Consider the following 18,367-nt stretch of genomic DNA (forward strand, 5'->3'; position numbering starts at 1 on the left):
TTTCAGACTTCTTGAGCCTGAATATTTTGTGTATGTATAAGATTTATAAAATAAGCTAAGTATTTCAGGCAGTATTTCAGTTGCACTCAATGGACTGAGTGCAACTTTGCTTGTAGGAAGCCCAGGTGCTCCACCCATGACTCCCTAGCATTATGCTAGAATAGCCCCTGAGCTTTGCCTGGTATAGCCTCAAAACAAAACCAGATACATATTTCCAAAACATTTAAATCTATTAACATGTTGAATATTCTTTTTAGAAACTATAGTTGTAGGAACAAGAAATGTATGTGATAGGTGAAGTGCATCTGTAGTTCTCTCTTTTGGACTTGCAATATGTTCTTAAAGATAAATTTTAAATATCCATAAAAATAAATGAATTTATGTGAGAAAATATCTAGTGAGATTTCTTCAGTGGTCAGAATTAGGATATGATACAATGTACTTAGTATGATATTAAACATGACCATTCTCTGATTATCAAAAGGTTACTCAAAGGAATGTAGTATTGTATTTGTAACCAGATCATCTGCTTAGGAAGAGGATTTCTGAGCTCATAATTATTTTTCTTTCTTAAAAGTGTTTTATGCATTTAATTAATTCATCTACTTAATAAATGAATAAAATTTAGAATTTCTTTCATATGACACAAAATTTATTGTGACTATAAACTTTGGCTATAAAAACTTGATATTCCTTTTTTCCTTTAAATTTCAGGAAAATTTTTTCCCTACTTTCATAAAGGGGCAAGAAGTATAGAATATTATTTTGGAGGACTGTATAAATTATTTAGCTATTTTGTCAGTTTTCTTATCTATAAAGATCAACCTTTCTTAAAAGTATATGCTTGTTTTTTTGAGAGGTTGGTATCAGGTGATTAAACAATAAAATGGATTACTTTTTTTTTTTTTTTTTTTTGCTTTTTGGGTCACACCTAGCAATGCACAGGGGTTACTTCTGGCTCTGCACTCAGGAATCGAACCCATGTTGGCCGCTTGCAAGGCAAAGGCCCTACCCGTGGTGCTATCGCTCCAGCCCCAATGTATTAAAATTTTTATGAAATTTGAAATTAGAGTGAATGCTTTGCAGGTTTTATACTGTGTATCAGAAACAGAAATGATAACTCTTTATGGGAAAGCAGTTCATCTGGATTTTTAATATAAACCTTTTTTGTGTTTATGAAACTTTAGGCAATAAAGAAAATAGTAAGGTTTTAGGTGGTTGGGCTAAAATAGTTGTAGAAGGGATAGAGAGAAAAATTAGATACTATTTAGGAGGTAGAATCAAAATCTGTCTTAAATGATTGAACAGTTGGTGGTGTTCTACTCACTATTATGGGGGATAATCTAAGATAAGTTATGGACCTTATTTTATAAAATCCTCAAAACTTATTTTTGAGGGTTTTTAATAAGGTTTTATAAAAATTAAAAAATTTTTGCGAGTTTTATAGTATAAGGTCCATAAGTTATTTTACTTTTGAAGGTCTTATAAGATAAGGAGTTGTGAGCTTCAGAAGACAATTAGAAAGCTGAATGTCACACTTAACTAAGAAGTTTAGATTGAAGAAATATTTTGGTGAGTTGAAGATGAGGTGTAGATGAGAAAGGTTAGTGGGGAGAGGGGAGCGGGCAGGTATAGGGTGAGAGAAGGGCCAGAGCATGGAGAGCACCAGCATTTACTATTTATTTATTTATTTATTTCACCACACCTGCAATACTTAGGGATTAAGTATTCCTTAGGGATTAAGGATCCTGCCTTTGCACTCAGGAATTACTCCTGGTGGTGTTCAGAGGACCATATGGGATGTAGGGGGTTAAATCTCCATCGATCATGTGCAAGGCAAGTACCCTACCCACTGTACTATTGGTCCAGTCCATCTCCAGACATATTTAAGATTTTCAGAGACTGAAACTGGACCCTAAGCTATATGTATTGTATATGCTCAGGAAATTCCCCACCCCCCATTTCTTTTGCAGTATTACATATACAAATCTTATTTCCTGAAGTTGGAGAAATAGCATAGCAAGTGTTTACCTTGCACATGGCCAACCCAGGTTTGATTTCCAGCATCCTATTTGGGCCCCCAGACTTGCCACAAGTGACCCCTGAGTGCGGAGCCAGGAGTAACCCCTAAGCACCACCAGATGTGGTCCCAAAGCAAAAAACAAAAAAAGAAACCAGATTTCCTGCAGGCAGGCATGTACTTTACCACTGATTCACATTTACAGTCCTCTCAGAAAATACTAATTGAATGAACAAATGAAGTCCTTAGATAATTTTCTGTTTAACCATATTTATGTAAAAGATGAAAAATTTTTTTGCTTCACTTGTTTTCAACACAAACATAGATTTTATATAAATTTGATGACCATGTAATATAATTTCCCAAACTTGTGAATCTGAGAACATATGTCTTAATAATATAACAGGGAACCCAGGCTTTCTCTGAAGCATACACTTGAAGTTTTATATATAATAAATTGTTGTTTTCTTAAGATTAGTTTTTAGCTTTTTTTTCCTTGTGGAATTTGCTTTGAGTCACATTTCTTATGTTTTCTTGGGAGGGCACACCATGTGGTGCTCTTGGGCTACTCCCTGAACTAAGCTCAAGGGTTTCTCCTTATGGTTCTTGGGGAAACATGTATTGCTGGGGATCAAATGTGTGGATTCCACATGCAAACCATGTGCTCGAGCACCCCTGCCCCCTTTTTTGGCTTTTTAGGTCACACCTGGCTATGCTCAGGGGTTACTCCTGGCTCTGCACCCAGGAATTATTCCTGGTGGTGCTTGGGGGACCATATGGGATGCCATGGCTCGAACCCAGGTTGTCCGCATGCAAGGCAAATGCCCTACCCGCTGTGCTTTCACTCCGGCCCCATTCTAGCCCTTTATCTATTGCTTTGACCCATTGTATCATTTTTCTTATATTCCCTTCAGTAACATTATATTCTAATTAGAGCTTTGTAGTAAGGGATTTATTTTGAGCATTAATTTAAAGTGTTTGTTTCCAATTTAAGATGGATTATACAGGGATTAGTTCTTCCAAGCTGATATTTGACCATGCATGACACTGATTTTGTTTGGTTTTGTTATAGCTGTTTTTGGAATGATTTTATTTCAAATATTTTTCCTAATTGCTTCTATAGGAAAATTATTGTTTACCACTGTTCTGTAATAATTTTTAAAAAATTAGTGATAGTCAACTTTAACTGGTTATGACTAGCAGGTTCACTAGCAGCTGAGGAGTATATTCTGGCAAATTACAGTGTTCCTCACCTGCTTGTCATTGTTCCCATCAAACTTAGACCTTTTCAGAAGCCCCTTTACTTGTGCTTGGACTCTTTCATAAATCTGGTATAAGACTTTTTTTTCTAACAGTTTCTTGCATTTGGTCTATATTACGTCTATAAGTATAAATTGGGAGCAGTGTTAGTTTTTGGCAAATAAAACATAAAACTATTTAAAAAGCATAAAACTATCATTAAAAGTTGGAGATTGTTGGTAGACAGACTTGTTAGTAATGTTCTCATTGATAATGTCCTCAATGGCCTCATAGGTTTCTGTGAAATGCTGATCAGGCAGACAGGCATTTTTCTGAAACTTACCTAGGTTTCTAGTAATCTAGAGTGTGCTTGCAGTCTTCTAAGACATTTTGATTTTCCCCAGTAACAAGGTCCTGGTGAGAAAGTATTAATGATGTGAAATTGGAGGTACTACTGTTTCTTTCATATTATGTGATTGTTTAAAGGGCTTTCTTCTTTCCTTTAGTGAGATTAATCGCCTGGACTTGGGTCTAAGTGTGGAGGTATGGAACAAGGGACTGATCTGGGACACCATGGTGGGAACTGTGTGGATTGCACTGAAGACTATTCGTCAATCAGATGAGGTTAGTGAGCTCATTCCGAGGAATAGTTCTTGCCTTTGTCTCTCCCTTTTCATAGATCCAGCTAATAATCACCTCTGAATCTCAGATTGCTGCTCCCTTTTTATTTTTATTTATTTATTTTATCACAAATGGAATTTTATTGACTTATTTTCTGATAATTCTTTTTGCCATTCTTTTAAGTTTTTTTTTTTAAATTTTTTTTTTTTTTATTAGTGAAGCACCATGAGGTACAGTTGTAGATTTACAAATCTTTGTGCTTGAGTTTCGGTCATACAATGATCAAATACCCATCCCTCCACCAGTGCTCATTTCCCCCCACCCCCCCCTCCCACCCTGCCTCTGTGGCAGGGCATTCCCCTTTGTTCTCTCTCTCCTTTTGGGTGTTGTGGTCTGCAAAAGAGGCATTGAGTGGCAATCATGTTCAGTCCATAGTCTACTTTCAACATGCATTTCCCCTCCTGGGAGGATCCTCCAAACACCCTTTATTTGGTGTTCCCTTCTCTATCTGAACTGCCCTTTCCCCTAGAATATCCGGCTGGCCTCTAAGCTATGGAGTAATCCTCCTGGTGTTGATCTCAGCTATTCTTAGGTATTGATCTCATACTTTGTTGCTCTATATCCCCCAGATGAATGCAATTTTTCTATGTCTATCCCTCTCTTTCTGACTCATTTCGCTTAGCATGATACTTTCCGTATTGTACCACTTGTATGTAAATTTCATGACTTCATCTTTTCTAAGAGCTACATAGTACTCCATTGTGTAGATGTACCAAAGTTTCTTTAACCAGTCATCTGTTCTTGGGCACTCAGGTTTCTTCCAGTTTCTGGCTATTGTAAAGAGTGCTGCAATGAACAAACAAGTGCAGATGTCACTTCGACTACACATTTTTGCCTCTCTGGGGTATATTCCCAGGAGTGGTATCGCTGGGTCAAATGGGAGCTCAATTTCTAATTTTTTGAGAAACGTCCATACTGTTTTCCAAAAGGGCTGAACTAGTCGGCATTCCCACCAACAGTGAAGGAGTGTCCCTTTCTCGCCACATCCGCGCCAGCATCGGTTGCTTTTGTTCTTTTGAATGTGGGCCAGTCTCTGAGGTGTGAGATGGTATCTCATTGTGGTTTTGATCTGCATCTCCCTGATGATTAATGATGTAGAGCATTTTCTCATGTGCTTTTTTGCCATTCGGATTTCTTCTTTGAGAAAGTTTCTGTTCATTTCATTGCCCCATTTTTGGATGGGGTTGGATGTTTTCTTCTTGTGGAGTTCCACCAGTATTTTGTATATCCTTGTTATCAACCCCTTGTCAGATGTGTATTCGGTGAATATCCTTTCCCATTCTGTAGACTGTCTTTGTATTTTGGTCACTGTTTCTTTGGAGGTGCAGAAGCTTCTTAGTTTAAGATAGTCCCATTTATCTATCTCTGTTTTCACTTGCTCGGCCAGTGGCATGGCATCTTTGAAAGTACCATTAGCCTCAATGTCATGGAGGGTTTTGCCAACTTTGTCTTCAATGTACCTTATGGTGTCTGGTCTGATGTTGAGGTCTTTAATCCATTTTGATCTTATTTTTGTACATGGTGTTAGGCAGAGTTCTGAGCCCATTTTTTTGCATGTAGTCGTCCAGTGATGCCAGCACAATTTGTTAAAGAGGCTTTCCTTACTCCACTTCACATTTCTTGCACCTTTATCAAAGATTAGATGATCATATGATTGAGGGGAGATGTCAGTGTATTCAACCCTGTTCCATTGGTCTGCAGTTCTGCTTTTGTTCCAGTACCACGCTGTTTTAATTATTACTGCTTTGTAGTAGAGTTTGAAGTTAGGGAGGTTAAAAAATTTTTCAATGAATCACCGTGAGGTACAGTTACAGACTTACAAACTTTTGTGCTTACTTTTCAGTCATTCAATGATCGAGTACCCATCCCTCCACCAGTGCCCATTCTCCGCCACCAGTGATCCCAGTATCCCTCCTACCACCTCCACCCCGCCTCTGTGGCAGGGTATTCCCTTTTGCTTTCTCTCTCCTTTTGGGTGTTGTGGTTTGCAGTAGAGGTATTGAGTGGCCATCATGTTCGGTTTATAGTCTACTTTCAGCTCGCATCTCCCATCCCAAGCTGGCCCTCCAAGCACCCTTTACTTGGTGGTCCCTTCTCTATCTGAGCTGCCTTTTCCCCCAGCATGTGAGGCTGGCTTCCAAATCGTGCTGCTCCCTTTTTAATCAGAAGACTTGTAACCAAACTGTTTCTGACCTTTCCCAAAGATTCAGGAGATTTTTTAAAGTCTGTATTTTCAGTGAAGAAATATGTAGGTGCCAGCAATATCAGGTATGTAGTCCTTTCTTGTGTGTGTGTGTGTGTGTATTATGAACTAAAGTGGTTTCTATGCCCCCCCCCCCCTTTAAATTACTGACCAAGGAAAAGACCCATCAGACTTAATCTGGATTCGATTCTGTTATTTGTTTGTTTGTTTGTTTCTTTCAATCACCAATTCCCAGGGAACTAATTTTAATATTATGGAACTATCAGACATGGCACTTGCTGTTCACTTTTATTTTGAAGAATAAACTAAAAAAAAAAAAAACTCCCACTTGATTTTCCCAAGTTAGACTATAACTCAACTCTCACTTTGAACTTGGATATAATCTGTTATATTCCATTATTGGGTTTTTTTTTTGTGGTGCTGGAGGTTGAACCCAGGACTTTACATGTGTGAGGCATACATTCTTGTACTAAGCTACACTCCTAACCCTATTATATTCCTATTTGGCTTTAACATGGACTCTGAGTTTTCTCTGGGAGTAGGAATGGTAAAGATGTGTTTTCTTTTTGTTCCTAAATTGTTTTTGAGTTCTGACTAAGTCTCTATTTTCCCTAGTAGATGGGCAGTTCAGCTTCATTGTGGTCTAGTTTAGGTTTATTTAATTAACAATATTAGTAAGTCTTTACAGTAAGAACTAGATAATAAGATGTCACGCTGGGGCTGGGTTTTATAGTCTCTGGGTCTTGACCGTTGATGGGATTACACGGCGGGGGGCAGAGTCTGACAAACTCCCCGTGGCATATTCAATATGCCAAAAACCAGTAACAATGGTGGGTCTCATTCTTATGACCCTGAAAGAGCCTTGAATGTGGCACTTTCAAAAATCTCAGGGCTAGGACGAAGGAGATGTTACTGGTGCCTGCTTGAGGAAATCGATAAACAACAGTATGACAGTGATACAGTGAGTCTTTGCTAATTAGAAGTGGTGCGGTGGGGGCCAGAGCTATAGTACAACAGACAGGGCATTTGCCTTGCATTCAGCTGACCTAGGTTTGATCTTGGGCATCCTATATGGTCCCCTGATCTCTTTCAGGAATAATTCCTGAGTGCAGAGCCATGAGTGACCCCTGAGTATTGCCAGGTGTGGCTCAAAACAAAACAAAATATAGAAATGTTGAATGTCATTAAGTAATCATTTAAGAATTGTGCGTATTAAATGTTGATAAATATTGATTCATGGACAAGCTTGGTTTTGAGTTTGGCACTCTGGAAATGATACCCAGTGGGCCTCCAGAGAGCTGAGTACAATGAAAGCCATTCTACAAACAAAGAGAGAGAACATAGGTCATATTCAGCAGAGGCAGGTGATGACAGTGATGTTTACCTCATCAGGACATGAGTGCACCTGAAATTTTCCCACCATGGAACTTCAGAGAAAAACACCCGACTCATAAAGCAAGAGGGAAGTCTGAAAGAATAATATTTAATCTTGGAACCCTGTTTTCTAGGAAGGACCTGGGGAGTGGTCTACCTTGGAGGCAGAGACATTAATGAAAGATGATGAGATCTGTGGAACTAAAAACCCAACTCCCCATAAAATTTTGCTTGATACAAGATTCGAACTGCCTTTTGGTGAGTCTATTTGATTTGATAAACTTTACCAAATTGTTTGAAATGGTTTGCTTGCTTGTTTGTTTTGGATGGATAGACTTCCCAAGCAGTACTCAGGGAAACTGGGTGCCCCTCCCAGTGATATTTAGTCATCTGTGCTGGTTGGTTCAATGGTTGGGCCCACAGATGTGCTCTGTGTGGATCCTGCAATTCCAGGATTACTAGGACCACCCCAAAGGAATGTGGAGCTTCCAGGACCACGAATAGCAGTGAACAGCAGGGCACAGATGTGGTGCCAGGGTTTGAATTTGGGTTCAAGGGTTTCTCCTGGCTCTGGGAGGGCCTGGAGGGGACCATATGGGCTCCTGGGGATTGAACTCAGTTTGGTTGCATGCAAAGCAAGCACTAAGGTTCTTTTTAAAAGAAAGTTAGTTTGTTTGTTTGTTTTTGTTTTGGGCTGCACCCAGCATGCTCAGGTATTTGTCCTAGCTTCTACACTCAAGGATTACTCCTGGCAGGTTCAGGGAACTGTATGGGATGCCAGGAATTGAACACAAGAAAAACACTTTACCTGCTGTTCTATTGCTCCAGCCCCCGAAGCTTGCCTGGTATTTGAGGTCTATTAAGTTTCATATGAATTTTAGGATGGGGTTTTCAGTTTCTGAAAAAACATTTTTGTGATTTTGTTAGGAATTTATTAAATTTGTATATAATTTATTTATTTATTTATTTTGCTTTTTGGGTCACACCTGGCAATGCATAGGGGTTACTCTTGGCTTTGCACTCAGGAATTACTCCTGGCAGTGCTCAGGAAACCATATGGGGTGCTGGAATTTGAACCTGGGTTGGTCGTATGCAAGGCAAATGCCCTACCCACTGTACTGTCGCTTCAGCCCCCAATAATTTATTTTTTAATTTATATTTTATTTTTTTGCTTTCTCCAGCTGTACTAAGGGCTTACTCTTGGCTCTAAACTCAGGGGTCACTCAAATTAATGCTTGGGGGCCATACCATTTGCTGGGAAACAAATCCTGGGTTGGCTGTGTGCAAGACAAGCACCCTACCCCAGTTTACTACTCCATCCATTACCACTACCACTCCATCCCTCAAATGAACTAAACTTTTTTTGTTGCTGTTATTGTTTGGTCCAGACCCAGCGGTGCTCAGGGACTACTCGTGGCTGTGTGCTCATAGATCACTCCTGTTGGGCTCAGGGGACCATAATGTAGAATGCCAATGGATCAAACCTAGGTTGGCCCTGTGTAAGGCAAACACCCTTATTCATTGTACTATATCTCTCCAGATTTTATCATTTTAGATTGTATTGACATCTTCACAATACTAAGTCTCAATTCAATGGGAACAGTGGTATATTATTGAGTATATGAAAGAACCAATCTACTAGTAAGACTAGACTAGTAAGACTACTACTCTTCTGTGATCATTTGATTGCATAAAGTATTTTTCTTATGATTAAATCATTAACCTGGTAATGCAATTTTTTTCTTTTTTTTTGTGGTAGATATCCCAGAGGAGGAAGCCAGATATTGGACCTACAAATTGGAGCAAATCAATGCTTTGGGAACAGACAATGAGGTAGGGATTGCCTTCTTTTCTTTTCTTTTCTCTTTTTCTTTTCTTTTTTTTCTTTTTTTAAATCTTTATTAGTGAGAGACACCATGAGGTACAGTTGTAGACTTACAAATTTTTGTGCTTGGGTTTCAATTATACAATGATCAAATACCCATCCCTCCACCAGTGCCCATTTCCCACCACCACAGATCCCAGTATCCCTCCCACCCCCCATCCCCCCATCCCACCCTGCCTCTGTGGCAGGGCATTCCCTTTTGTTCTCTCTACTTTTGGGTGCTGTGGTTTGCAAAAGAGGAATTGAGTGGCAATCATGTTCAGTCTATAGTCTACTTTCAGCATGCTTCTCCCATCCTGGGAGGATCCTCCCAACACCCTTTATTTGGTGCTCCCTTCTCTATCTGAGCTGCGTTTTCCCCCTAGAATGTGTGGCTGGCCTCCAAGCCATGGAGTAAACCTCCTGATACTTATCTCAGCTCTTCTTGGGTGTTAGTCTCCTATTTTGTTACTTTATGTTCCCCAGATGAATGAAATCTTTCTATATCTATCCCTCTCTTTCTGACTCATTTCGCTTAGCATGATACTTTTCATGTGGTACCACTTGTATGTAAATTTCATGACTTCATCTTTTCTAACAGCTACATAGTACTCCATTGTGTAGATGTACCAAAGTTTCTTTAACCAGCCATCTGTTCTTGGGCACTCAGGTCTTTTTCAGATTCTGGCTATTGTAGAGTGCTGCAATGAACAAACAAGTGCAAATGTCACTTCGACTATACTTTTTTGCCTCTCTGGAATATATTCCCAGGAGTGGTATTGCTGGGTCAAATGGGAGCTCAATTTCTAATTTTTTGAGAATTGTCCATACTGTTTTCCAAAAGGGCTGAACCAGTCGTGGATTGCCTTATTTTCAATATAGAGAAATGGGGAGGAAATCTCTTTATAGGACACATTATTATTATTTTATTTTATTATTGTTTTGGGCTGGAACGATAGCACAGCGGTAGGGTGTTTGCCTTGCACGCAGCCAACATGGCTGACCCGAGTTTGATTCCTCCGCCCCTCTCGGAGAGCCCGGCAAGCTACTGAGAGTATCTCGCCCGCATGGCAGAGCCTGGCAAGCTACCCGTGACGTCTTCAATATGCCAAACACAGTAACAAGTCTCACGATGGAGACGTTACTGGGCCCGCTCGAGAAAATCGATGAACAACGGGAGGACCGTGGTACCGTGGTGGATTATTATTTTGAGGATTCATACCTGGTAGTGCTCAAGGCTAAATCCTGGTTCTGCACTCAGGATTTGCTTCTGGCAGGGATCAGGGGCCGCTTCTGGCAGGGATCAGGGGCCATTTGGGTTTCCTAGGATAGAACCTGAGTTGGCTGTTTACAAGGCAAACACCCTACTTGCTGGAATGTATCTCTAGCCCCAAGAGCACATATTATTAAGGAACTGGGCATCTGGGAAAATGTTGAAGAAAGAAAGAATTTTAAGTACATTTAAGAAAATGGGCAGTGTAGTAGTTTACCTGAAATTTCTTTGGCAGGACATCTTCTACCATTTCTGTTACTCCTTTTGTATCCCATAGGTGTTAAATTGGCACTAGTCTGGATGTCTTTGGGGTGGGTGATGGGTGGTTTTGAATTATACCTAGGAGCTCTTCCTGGTTCTGTGTTGAGGGATTTCCTCCTTGGTCTTGCTGTCCTGACATCTTCATAAATGAATGTGATATTCAGAATATAACTCAGCCTGGGCCGTCAGGTTGGAGAACAATTTTGGTGTTGATTGGTGGTGGGGAAATAACATAAAATTTTACTTTTTAACATTTTGGGCTATTGAAAAACTGGTCTGATTATAAAATAAAATTTTGAGTGCCAGAGGTTATCTTAGTAAACAACTTCATGAAAGAACCTTCATCTGAGGTTGCATGTGCTTAGGGAACTATAGGTAAAATATTTTTTGTTTTGGTTTTTGAGCCACACCCAGCTTTACTCAGGTTACTCCTGGCTTTGCACTCAGGAGTCATTCTGGTGGGCTCAGAGGACCATATGGAATACCGGGAATTAAACCTATGTCAGCTGTATGCAAGACAAACGCCTTACCCACTGTACTATCTCTTTGGTCATTACAGGTAAAATTTGGGTTCATACCATATTTGTAGCAACTGAATAGAAATAAAAAGAACTCACTTAGGTAGCTTGTATAGAAAAAACATTGAAGAACAAGGAAAAAATCTTAGAACACATTAAAAATAAAATTCTAAAAAACAAAAGAGATTGAGAACAATTACCTAGAAACAAGAGAACTGAAGTAAATTTTATGGAATAAGAAAAATATCTTAAAGATTTTTCTCAAATGTTACAAGAATTAAGAAGATTAGTAGGGACTATTTAAAAACTGCATTTGTTAGGATTAGAGATGAAGCTCAACTATAGAGCACACATCTCTGGGTTTAATCCATGGTAAAATGCTATAAAAAGTATAGAAAAATTTATTTGCAAAATATCCAATTTTTAATCGTGAGAAATTTTTTCTGTTTCCTGACTATAAGAATAATGCTTTATAAATCAAATTTTTTTCCTGTGGATTTTGATAAATTCATTCTATCATATTAAGAACATTTTATTTAATTTCTACTTTTTCCATGTGATTGACCACATGATGGGCTGGAGCAATAGCACAGCGATAGGGCATTTGCCTTGCACGAAGCCAGTCCGGCCAAGCTGGGTTCGATTACTCCGCCCCTCTCGTAGAGCCTGGCAAACTACCAAGAGTATCTTGCCCACATGGCAAAGCCTGGCAAGCTACCAGTGACATATTCAATATGCCAAACACAGTAACAACAAGTTTCAAAATGAAGATGTTACTGGGCCCGCTCGGGCAAATCGATGAACAACAGTGTTGTTGTTGTTGACCACATGATAGGCAAGTGCCTCACCTTCTACACTCTCTCTCTGGCTCTATCCTTGCATTTAGAGTCTCATAGGTCATACATAAGACATCTCTTCATCAACATTAATATATGCTCACATATACATAAAATTCACATAAATACTATAATATTTATGGTGGATAAAAGTATCAAATACAATGAATTTGACTTGATAGCTTAGTATTTTTTCTTTTTTTTTTAGGGAAACTTGTGTAATGTATTCAAAAACTATAAAAGGTTACAATATAAATTTATTAAAATAAGTTTTTAAAAGTTTAGTATATATCCAATCTTGAACCAAATTAAGACAACAATCCAAAGATGGAGAAGAAAAAGGAAAAAAAAGCTATCCAAGGAGCAAAAAAATTAATAGGAATGCCATCAATACATAAAGTAAAGTAAGTAAAGGCCCTCCCATTGATCATCGATTTGCTCGAGCGGGCCCAGTAACGTCTCCATTGGAGACTTTGTTGTTACTGTGTTTGGCATATCGAATACATCACGGGGAGCTTGCCAGGCTCTGCCGTGCGGGCGAGATACTCTCGGTAGCTTGCCGGGCTCTCCGAGAGGGGCGGAGGAATTGAACTCGGGTCGGCCATGTTGGCTGCGTGCAAGGCAAATGCCCTACAGCTGTGCTATCGCTCCATCCACCATCAATACATACTACATAGATATACAAATCTACAGTTTTAATGTAATATGACCAAACTCTAAGTACATGTATTTGCTACCTTTCCCCAACATTAATGTTTTCATATTTAGTAAAAACATACAGAATGTACAAATCCTTCAATCACATGTAGTCTAACATAAATCAAGTTAGAATGGAAGGTTTCTTTTTATGTACAATTTTGAAAGAAAAGTTGAAATAAATCTGTTACCACATGTATTGTGAGGGTGGCCCACAAAATATTCATTGTTTGCTATTGTATACAAAGAGCAAACTGCCCAGAAATTATACTAAATTATATAGGGGCTGAAGCAATAGTACAGTGGGTAGTGTGTTTGCCTTGCACACAGCTGACCTAGGTTCGATTCCCAGCATCCCATATGGTCCCCCGAGCACCACCAGGAGTAATTCCTGAGTGCATGAACCAGGAGTAACTCCTGTGCATCGCTGGGTGTGACCCAAAAAGCAAAAAAAAAAAAAAAAGTATGTAACATGAGTTAAAAAAAGTATGCAATGTACAATTGCAAGATACTAGAAAATTGAATACTGTGGAAAAGATTTATTAGTCTGTATAATTTGGTTTTGATAAACTATTGGCTACTTGCTACAGTAAATTACCAAGATTTTCATTGTAAATAATATGTTCCCAGATCCATCAAAATCAGGAAGCAATAAGCCTTTCTCAAACTGTCATTTAGTGTTTTATTTTACCCAACCAACAAGACACAGAAATAGATTTTTGAGTATCAACTAGTCATTGGTCATCGACATACAGAGAGGGGTTTGGCAGAGTGATGCCATTTCACCGAAACTCTTCAGTTCCACCCTCGAGAATGTCATGTGATGACTGGAATGGGAAGGAATGGGAGTGAAGATAGATGGTCGGCAACTTCACCACCTCTGCTTTGCTAAAGACATCGTTCTAGTAACACCAAACATTAGCCAAGTGGCACAAATGCTGGCCAGCTCTGACCGTGAGTGTGGAAAGGTTGGACTGCAGCTGAATCTCACGAGGACAATGTTCGTGAGAAATGGACTCGTTCCTGTCTTTCCATTCGCTCTCAAGGGAACAAACATCTCCGAATGCAACAGTTATGTGTACCTAGGTGGAGAACTCAATATGACGAATAATCTGTCACCTGAGCTGCAGGAAGAGAGCGGCGTGGTACGCCTTCAAGAGAGTCGAAGAGGTTAAGAAGACGAAGAACCTCTAGCTCCATGCATCTCTTTGACTCCACTATTCTTCCTGCAATAACATATGCCTCAGAGACCTGGGCCCTATGAAACCAGGATGAGAATGCTATTCGGGTCTCCCAAAAAGGAACCATGCTTGGAGTATCATGCTTCACTCAAGTGAGAAAAGGAATCCGGAATTCCGACCTCCATCGACGATCGAGAATCAGGGATGCTGTCTCATTTGCCAAGGTGTCGAAAATCAGATGGGCTGGACATGTAATGCAATTTGGAGAAAACTGCTGGGCATTAATAAAGATGCCAATGTTTCTCTAGCACCAGCCAATTAGCTTATCTTTTTTTTTTTCTTTTTGGGTCACACCCGGCGATGCTCAAGGGTTACTCCTGGCTCTGCACTCAGGAATTACTCCTGGCGGTGCTCGGGGGACCATATGGGATGCTGGGAACCGAACCCGGGTCGACCGTGTGCAAGGCAAATGCCTTACCCACTGTGCCCCTGGGTGGATTTTTTTAAATCAATGATAAATGTAAATCATAAAATCCAATGTACTGATAAAGGTACATCTATTTTATTTACATAAAAATGGGAGACTGCAAACTGTGCATGCTTACTATATCATTTTAGCTGGGACAGCAGATGAGTGGGATTTCTTGCAAATATTTACTGCCATGATACATAACAATTATTGTTCACAGATGATACTTTTGATCCAGAACTTGCAGCAACAATAGGTTTTGACTTTAAGGTTTTGACACAATCTTAGTGGATGGAAATATGGCAAAACTTGCAATATAGAGTTTTCAGTCTGAAAACGGATGTATCTGGGAGTTTTATCAGCTTGGAGTGTGCGGAGATTAATACTGAAGCAGTGAAGTTGGGATGTTTGTATGATGGTGGCTGTGGGGTGTGTGGCAGCTTCCAGGGCGTCCACAGGGTGGGGACTCAGCCTGTCTCCCTCCTGAGGGAGCCTCAGTTTTTTCAGTCCTAAAACTAGTATGCCCCTGAGTTTCAGTTTGTCATCTCTTCTGAGATTATTTGCATCTATATTTATAAATAAATTTGACACATAATTTTCCTTTTTTAATTGAATTCACATTTAATTGAATCAACAAGAGTTACAAAGTTATTCATTATTATTTCAGGTTGTACAATGTTCCAACACTGATTAATGTCCACTTCCCTTTACCAATGTTTCAGTTTCCCTCTCACCCTCCAGCCCACTTCTATGGCAGGAACTTTGTCTCTCCACCATTGTCTCAGTATTCCCTTCCCTGACTTATCCCTCGTATCCCACCCCAGTGGCAAGCTTCACACTGAAGTCCAATTCTCCTGCTCTTCATTTCTATTGCCTTTGGGCATTTGTTATTCTCCTATGCTTCTTTCTTTTTTTAAAATTTTATTTTTGAAGAGTTGTTCACAGTAATTGATTACATTCAATATTTCAACACCAATTTCACCATTACACCTTCCCACCTTTATTTTGAGTTTGCCCATTACCACGCTAGCCTGCCCTGAAGGCAGATGATAACTAATTTATTTTGTATTGCTTGTTATGAATTGACTAAAAATGAGCCAAAAAGGTTTCCTTTGGGCTGGAGCGATAGCACAGCGGGTAGGGCGTTTGCCTTGCACGCAGCCAACATGGCCAACTTGCCTTGCACGCAGCCAACATGGCCAACACAGGTTCAATTCCCAGCATCCCATATGGTCCTCCGAGCACCACCAGGAGCAATTCCTGAGTGCATGAATCAGGAGTAACCCCTGAGCATCGCCGGGTGTGACCCAAAAAGCAAAAAAAAAAAAAAAAAAAAAAAAAAGGTTTCCTTTGAGGAAAGTGTGTGAAAGTTCTTGGAGGCATTAACCCCCTGAATTAGAGATCATTAACATGTCATTAGAATTTTGAGTTTTGTTGTTAGAGTTTTGAATACACACACACACACACACACACACACACACACACACACACATCTTTTTGTTTTGTTTTGTTTTTTGGGTCACACCTGGCAGTGCACAGGGGTTACTCCTGGCGGTGCTCCACACTCAGGAGTTACTCCTGGCGGTGCTCAGGGGACCATATGGGATGCTGGGAATCAAACCTGGGTGACTGCGTGCAAGGCAAACGCCCTACCCGCTGTGCTATCTCTCCAGCCCCATATCTTTCTTTTTTTTAAAGTCAAGATTGGTTGTCTTCTACCTTATACCCACCAAATGTGGTGTGCTTCTCTTGGTGTATCAGTGGCATAATCATGTGTGAAATGTTGCATGGCTGCTTTGCAACTGCACTTCTGGAATTCTATTTTTTTTTAATTTTTAAAATTTTTTTGCTTTTTGGGTCACACCCGGCAATGCTCAGGGGTTACTCCTGGCTCATGCACTCAGGAATTAGTCCTGGCGGTGCTCGGGGGACCATATGGGATGCTGGGAATTGAACTCGTGTCGGCCATGTTGGTTGCATGCAAGGCAAATGCCCTACTCGCTGTGCTGTCATTCCAGCCCCACTCCTGGAATTCTAAATTTTTTTTCATAGACTGCTAGAGGATGGTGATTTTGGGGTCCAGAGGCATCTTTGCAGCATGTTACTCTCTTCTGAGATTCATTTCTAAGTCTGGATCATGGCCATTAATGTGTTTAAATAGCACCCAGAGGCAGTTTGTGAGCATGACTGCCAGGAAGGCGGAAGCCCCTCTAGGAAAATGGGTGAAGGGGCCCATTACCCACTCTGAAAGCCTAGAGATTTCAATCACAAGTCCCGTATACTTGGGTTTTTCAGTGGATTCAGTCTCTTGTGTAGGGGGTTGGGGGCGAGCCTCTGAGGGTTGACCATGAGTGTGGCAGTGATTGGGTTCTAGAGGTTTGCAGCTGCTGGGGTTCTTTTGGGGCAGATAAATCTTCCCTCCTCAGAGGTGCCTAGGTGATATCAGCCTGGTGTGGGGTAGGGAGGCATCTCTGTAGCATGCTGCTCTCTTCTGAGACTCATTTGTCTACCATGTTTCTTTATATCCTGCATGTGAGAGAGATCATTCTGTGTCTATCCCTCATTCTGACAAACTTCATTTAATATAAAAAAAATCCATGTACTCAGCAGTAAATTGCATGACTTCATCTTTTTTATTCTTTAAAGGCTAAGTATTATCCCATTGTATGTATGTACTTTATCCAGTCATCTGTTCTTGGGCTCTTGGTTTGTTTCCATATTTTGTAGTGCTGCAATGATTTTAGGAGTGCAAATTTATTTTCTGCATCTTTCTTTTGGGCCCTTGGAGAATATTCCCTGGAGTAAAATTGCTGGGACACATGGAAGCCCCAAATCCTATTATTCTGAGGAATGTTTGTCCATATTGTCTTCCCAAAAGGCAATACATTTCTACTATCACTAAAGGAGGGTCCCTATTCCTTTCACATTGATGCCAGTATTGGTTGTTGTCATTCTTTTTGATTAGTGCTAGTCTCTGTGGTGTGAGGTGATATCTCATTTTTGTTTTAATTTGCATTTCCTGATGATTAGTGATTTTAGAGAGTTTTTTCATACGCTCTTTGCTATTTGTAGTTCTTCTTTGAGGAAGATTCTGTGCATTTCTTCTCCCCATTAAAAAATTTTTATTGAATCATCTGGAGATACAAAGTTATAAAGTTGATCATGATTGAATTTCAGTCATACTATGTTCCAGCTCCCATTCCTTCACCAGGGTCTAGTCCTTCCACCTATACCCCCAGTTCCGCTCACCAGTCCACCTCAATAAAAGGTACATTTCTTTTTTCCCCTTTTAGGCACTGTGGTTTGCAATACTGTTGCTGAAAGAGTCTCATGCATATCACTTTACCCCCTTTCAGTACTCAGTTCTTGTTCAGGATGATCATCTCCCACTATCATTTATAGTGGGTCACTTCTCTGTCCTAACCACTCTCCACCTTGTGGCAAGCTTCCTACCAAGAATCAGTTTTTTTGACCTTCATTTCTATTGTCTTTGGGTTCTTCCTATTTTTGATAGGATAATTTTTCTTTCTAATGCCACTTTTTCATCTTTTTTTAAAATATAGATCTTACAGATGTTTTCTTAGTTGTCAACATTAATTAGACTGCATTTCAACTTTTTGATTGAATTTCAATTTTTGCTTAAAAGATATTCATTAAATGTTTCTGAAAATGCCTTCATCTTTGTCTGAATTCTTCTAGTTTAGCAAAGTTTTAGGATTATCTCACTATTATTGCCTATGTTATGGCTACAA

General features: G+C 39.8%; 1 protein-coding gene across 1 annotated transcript in view; it reads left to right on the forward strand.

Moving 5' to 3' along the window:
• UNC13B (unc-13 homolog B) overlaps positions 1 to 18,367 on the forward strand; it is a 252,931-nt gene that overhangs the window by 59,410 nt on the left and 175,154 nt on the right. Inside the window, exons 4-6 of the mRNA XM_056117067.1 lie at positions 3,766 to 3,883; positions 7,652 to 7,775; positions 9,277 to 9,350. Of these exons, the coding sequence (XP_055973042.1) occupies positions 3,766 to 3,883; positions 7,652 to 7,775; positions 9,277 to 9,350 (316 nt within the window). The remainder of the gene's footprint in view (positions 1 to 3,765; positions 3,884 to 7,651; positions 7,776 to 9,276; positions 9,351 to 18,367) is intronic.

The sequence above is a fragment of the Sorex fumeus genome, unplaced genomic scaffold (genome assembly GCF_029834395.1).
Source record: "Sorex fumeus unplaced genomic scaffold, SorFum_2.1 ptg000034l, whole genome shotgun sequence".
NCBI lineage: Eukaryota > Metazoa > Chordata > Mammalia > Eulipotyphla > Soricidae > Sorex > Sorex fumeus.